The sequence below is a fragment of the Vigna umbellata genome, chromosome 3 (genome assembly GCF_029865625.1).
Source record: "Vigna umbellata cultivar VRB3 chromosome 3, Vumbellata_1.0, whole genome shotgun sequence".
Classification (NCBI taxonomy): Eukaryota; Viridiplantae; Streptophyta; class Magnoliopsida; order Fabales; family Fabaceae; genus Vigna; species Vigna umbellata.
Window position 1 is genome coordinate 34,536,396 of NC_142167.1, and position 6,212 is coordinate 34,542,607.

Consider the following 6,212-nt stretch of genomic DNA (forward strand, 5'->3'; position numbering starts at 1 on the left):
ACACCCAACCTCCTTGCAGTGCCATGTTGTATCCCCAACCGTTGCATGTGCAAGATGAAGAAGAACGAGACATTCCTCAACTGAACATTGTTCTAGTTCCACCTTCCACAACCTCTTCTTTCCCAAGACGAAGAACAATGACACATTCTGCCTGAACGAACCCTTTAAATGTTAGGACAAACATAATAATTTCAGGATCCACGTGTAAATTATCATTTTAAAACACATCAGCCAGGAAATTAGTAAAGAATGACACGTGCTTCAAAAAAAATTACAACTCACCAACTCTTGATGTCGTTTCTGATCATTAACGGAAAAGACTTAATTGTTATGAATTTACTAAATTTAGAAATCAAGTGAGACCATTTTAAACTAGAGGACCTACTTGAGATTTCTCAATAAATATGAAGACTATCATTTAACTAAATATATTTTTTACATTTTCTTTAACACTTAGTCTCATTTGAGGTAAAGTAGTTTATATTTTATAATATATATATATATATATATATATATATATATATATATATATAATAGTTGTTTTATGTATGCATGTATTCATGTTTTAATTTGAATATTCATCAATTATTTTGAATATTTTATGTTACTTAATAAATGGATGTAGATATCGTTGATGTATAAAGTGAGAATATCAATTAATATGAAGTTAAACGTGAGTTTCTATATATTAATCGTAGAACATAATTTGTGTACAATGTGTCATTGTAATTTTAAATTCTTCCAAAGGGATAACCATATTAAGATGATTGATGTATAGATCTATCCAAAATATTATCAATAACCAAACTTCAGTGGTAATAATTATGATTTATTGATATTTTAATTTGATCACATATATACCTTTGTTCATACTTTAGAATACTTTATTAATATTTATCTATAAGATATTTAATCTATAAAACAGTGTACTTTTATGATAACCAATATTTATAACTTTTATTTTGACAATATTTAATATGTATAATTTTGATTTGAATTTACACACTAACAATTATATATTTTTAAAATTTTTTATATAATTTTCAATATATATATATATATATATATATATATATATATATATATATATATATATATATATTATCATATATTATATTATAATTTTCAAAATAAACATATCAATGTATCAGTTACGTATACTTATCATATTCGTACATCATAATTAAGATTATAAGAAGAAAGACGAGTGATAGTAACAATAAAAGTAGTACATTTAATTTTTGATGAAATACTGATATATTAACATTTATTGTTTTTAAATACCTTACCTATTGACATTAAAATTTATGTCTCTTTCTATCATAATGTTTTACACAAAGATACAACTGCAAATACAAAGTGTTATTTAATATTTTGGGTGTTCATCAATTTTCTTTCTATACATCTATATGATGCAAGGATACAGTATTCACAATTTACTAATTTGTGTTTACTTTTAGGATTAGTTTTTTTTTCTTTTTTTCTATGATTTATCTGTACCTTTTCAAATAAGAAAAGGTTTGAATTGAAATAAAATATTTCTTAACTTGTAAGATTCAAACCAGTTTGCAAGATGACCGTGAAAGTGTTAAGATGTAAAAAATGGAGAGTAAAAGGAAATTGTTAATTTTTGAAAGTAAAATATTTAACACCATTTTTATATAGCAATTATTTAGTGTTTTTTTTTAATTTTTTAACTGATCACATATATTTTTCAGAAAGTATTAATATGATTCTTGTAGTATTGTTTCTGAAGATGAACTTCATGTTGGTTTTAAAGAGAAGTATTCCACATAAAAAAAAATTAAAATTTAAATAAAATACATCCATATATTATTATTACTCATAATTTTTATAAGATAAAATTACAAACTTTTTTCTGTGTGATAACCACTCTCAAATTAATCATTAATTTACTTTTATAATAACTTTTTAATTTCTTCTTTAATTATATTATTCGATAATACCAACACTTTTCTGTCACCATTACTTATTTTCTGATAGAAAACAAAAAAAGAACACATTATATATATTTTTTAAATATAAAAATTACATTTAGTCAAAAATAAATTAAAAGAAACATTGAATAATTATTATAAACATAGAAACCACCATTAAGGTAAAATAAAATATACATCAATCACTTAAAAAGCTTTATTTATTTAAAAAAGAAAAAGAAGCTATGCAGTTTATTTAAAAAGTGTAAATGTAATCTTACTGACTATTGACGTTAAAATCATGATTATGGATGTCTTGAATTTATTTCCAAAACATGCACTGGATCAATCTACTTTTTCTTTTCTAGTTTTGGTTCATACTTGATGAAGAAATTTTCTTGACCAAACATGCATATAAATTACATATTTTGATAAACTGTATTCAATACTCATTTGAAGTTGAATGGTCAAAACTGCACCGCAGACTTCACGTATAAGAAATGTCCATGCTGTTCAGCCTCATAGATTGCCTTCTTCTGACTTCCCAACAGCATAATAATTCTTCATGTCTCTGCCTTTAAGCAACTCTCATGCACAGCTACTCTCACACTGTAAGGGACAAAAAGTTCCTCCCATTTATCATTACTTTTCTTTTAACATGACTCCTGTTCCACTCTTGTTATTTTCTGTCACTGCTATTTTCCAATGCAGTCTAGTCTAATTTCCCTAGTCATTCTGTGACATTCTTATGGATAATTCTCAATGTACACTCAAAAATTTGAAACCTTTCGTTAGGAAGCTCTAACCCAATTAATACATAAGAAATCCACATCATTTACAGTCCAAAAGATTAAGACAATGAAGGAACAAAAAGTTCTCTGTTTACAAAATGGAAATCATCAGATGGTTGATAAGTGCATGTAAATTTGTTGCGAATATTCTGATATCTCTGCTATATTCCTATGTCTTGAAATGTGTTGTGGAAACTAGAGATTCAAAATTTTAGTTTTGGCTAATGATAAATTGCACTAGACGGATGTGATTTTGATGTTACCAAAGTGATTGATCAGCAACATAATGGAATTGATGGAAAGTAATCTTAATGTTACAAAATTGATTTGATGAGGAACAGAATGAAAGCATTCAACGAGGATGAGGTCTGTAGTCATGCTCAATGATGGGTGTGGTTCGAGTGCCATGTGCAGTAGGAGCTCTGACATGTCCAACCATTGAAACCTGAAGGGCTTCTTCTTCATAGGCCCTTCTCTCCATCTCCACCATTCTCGATCTCTTCTTCACCCTAACAAGCATTGCCACAAGAAGCAAGCCTAAGAGAAAAGCACCCAAAGCAGCACCGATGGTGCTTCCAACAGCCACTTTCCACCTACTTATGGGCTTGTTCCTGAACTGATCTGGTGGTGACTCCACAACCAAACCAAAATGGCCATGCCTCTTTGCAACACAAACAAGTGGTGTTGAAGGGTTTCCTTTTGCAAGTGTCATTCTTCCATCACCTTCAAAGCTGGCACACAAGGGCTTGATCCCATCTTCCTTGTTCAACTTTGTGGCATTGGTGAAGTCAATTGTCATTGGTCTTTCTCCAGCCACAATCCCAAGTTGGAAAGGGTTGCTTGAATTTGCATCATCATCATCGGCATTGTAAGCTAGGAGCCCCACAATTGGAGACACAAGCTGGTACCCAGATAGATCATAGTTAGCATAATAGATAGAAGACCAATTGTGACCCATGTTTTGTCTGATCAACATGACCCTCTCAATACATGGATGCACAGTCACACCAGTACCCAGATGAAATTCCTTCAAGTGTGCACCATACCTTCTCAAACTGCCACATCTAAACCTCACAGCATCAACTCCAATGCCTGAAAGATTTGCAGGTAGGTCCACTGACTGTGGTATTGCTGTTCTCAAGTTCTTGTCCAATGCCATGAACGTGTGATCCCTTATGATGAGGTCAAGAACATGAGCTGATTTCACACTCTGACCATCACATGTAAATGACACCCAGGAAAATGTCATCAAAAACAGACCAAAAGCAGAGTCCATGACAGAAAAAGAGCCAATAATGTACAACCAATGGCTTCCAATTCTGCCCAAGGTAACGCTCCTAGTTTTGTTTCAATCCTTGCTGATGCTTGAAACTGTGGTCAGTTTTGTCAGTCTTTGATATTGCATGAAATTGCAGACAAATGTGGTCGCTGCTATCACAATTGTGACCAGATCCTAAAACCTTGTCATCTGGCCAAACACACTAGCAATGTGTCTAGGTCAACCCCTTATGGGTAGCTACAACATCAAAAGTAAAAAGCATTGATATTTGTTTTTCTCCTAAGGAAAGACCATGGCTAAATCATGTTTTTTTTTTCTTGGTGTATGGAATGAGTCCCAAAGAATAAAGATAGAAGAGTGGTAATAGATGAGAAGGATAATAAGGGCAGTAGTAGTACACACCAGATCAATGAAATGGAAAAGGGTAAAGCAGCAAAGTACTTGTTCTGGTTCTTGGAGATGTTCCCTCAACAGAACTCACACTTGCTGTTCCTGTCAAAAGGATTGCCTCTTGTAGTGATGTAGTGAAACAGTCCAGTTCGGTGACCATAAGAAGGGAAAAACAAAATAAGAAGAAAAATGTAGATATTTATTGAAGCAAAGCTAGAGGAGAATGAGAGAAAAGTGTTGTTGGGGGCATCCATGTATGTAGTAGCTGTGAATGTGGAATTGGCAAAATAAAGAAAAGGGTAAGAAGAAATGATTCTTGGGCGTGGAATGATGATGACACTTCATGGTGAAATAAGAAAAAATGGCAAAAGAATTGAAAGGGGTTGGGGAGAGAGGTTTAAGCGTGCTGAAAAATGAAACTAAAGCATCCTTGTTGTGCATGGGGTCCAATAACACTGATTGTGTTGGCTGTAACATGCCATGTTCCCCACTTGTTGCACTCAAAGGCTCTAATGTTAGGCTTACCACACACATGAACATGACCTTTCCAAAGGGAAAAAATTCAAACCCCTTTTGCATTTTCTTGTTTAAACTTGGAAACTCATGGAAAAACCATATGGGTCAATGTTTCAAGTTTGCTGATCATGTTCTGCACAAAATATTATATATGATTGGATGGTTAATTTAATCAAACCATGATTTGGAGGAGCAATTCAGCCATCACAGATTCGTTAAAAATATATTACTTTAGTGATCCCATCATTACAGACTCAGAACACTTGATTGGTATCAACAAGATCACATTTTTAAAAACGAAAAATGAGGTTTTTAAATCACTAATGAATATTTTCTTTTCGATAGAATTTTGGTTTAATATATTAATTTATCGTATGATTTAAGGTGGTCTCCATTTTGTTCCATGTGTCAACAAGTAATAAATCCTTTCTTTCTTGAAACAAAGTAATTCTCAATTCACATGGAAAGCATATTGGCGAGAACAATCTAGATATATTTAATCCTAACTGTAGAACATTTTAGATTTTTTTTCTTAATTTGTTTGTATGGAACGATGAAAAAGAAACAGAAGTAATTATAAGTGCTTTCAGTCAGGGACTGTGACTCTTTTATATGATTACTTTGTTTCAATATTTTGATTTGATTTCTCAATAAATAAAAATACTGTTTATATTTACACATAAATTTAATCCTTTAATAAATTGATTAATAAAATATAATAATTTAATGATTTGTTATATATATATATATATATATATATATATATATATATATATATATATATTAACAATTTTATAAATGTGTTACAGTTTAAAACCTTTAACATATTCATAAGATCTTGTTCATTGATTACATCCGCATGTAAACTAAAGTAGTTTTTGTTGCATCAATCATAACCAAATTTGACAATGATAACTAATGTTGACAAAACCAAATAACATGGATTCATCATGAAATATGTAGCATTAAAATTATGTGAAAGTAACCGATACAAGTCTATTTTCAATTATTGGTCCTAACTTTATCCCAATGAAACTAATATAATAACCTTAATATAATCAAACATAGAACACAAACACACAAAAGTGACTAACTCCAACTAAACCAAAGATTCCTCAAAATGTAAAACACATATATAAGCAATAAGCTCAAAATAAATCTTAGTAAGAGGATATGTTATCATGGAGTTTGTCCCTTAGAGTTCTATAGAAATTTGTGAACGTACCCTTTCTTTAATAACCAAGAACTTGAAGTCAATGTGGTTTGACTTGCTCGAGATCCTATTATTGTTAGAATACA

The 6,212-nt window shown here is 30.8% G+C and overlaps 1 protein-coding gene across 1 annotated transcript; it reads right to left on the reverse strand.

The window, feature by feature from the left end:
• Positions 1 to 2,596: 2,596 nt before the first annotated feature.
• Positions 2,597 to 4,758, reverse strand: LOC148202366 (uncharacterized). Its single transcript, XM_088110288.1, has 2 exons — positions 4,410 to 4,758; positions 2,597 to 4,244 (listed from the first exon to the last, which is right to left on the reverse strand). The coding sequence occupies exon 2, from the start codon at positions 4,002 to 4,004 to the stop codon at positions 3,081 to 3,083; it is 924 nt and encodes a 307-aa protein (XP_087966414.1). The 5' UTR covers positions 4,005 to 4,244; positions 4,410 to 4,758; the 3' UTR covers positions 2,597 to 3,080.
• Positions 4,759 to 6,212: the final 1,454 nt, after the last annotated feature.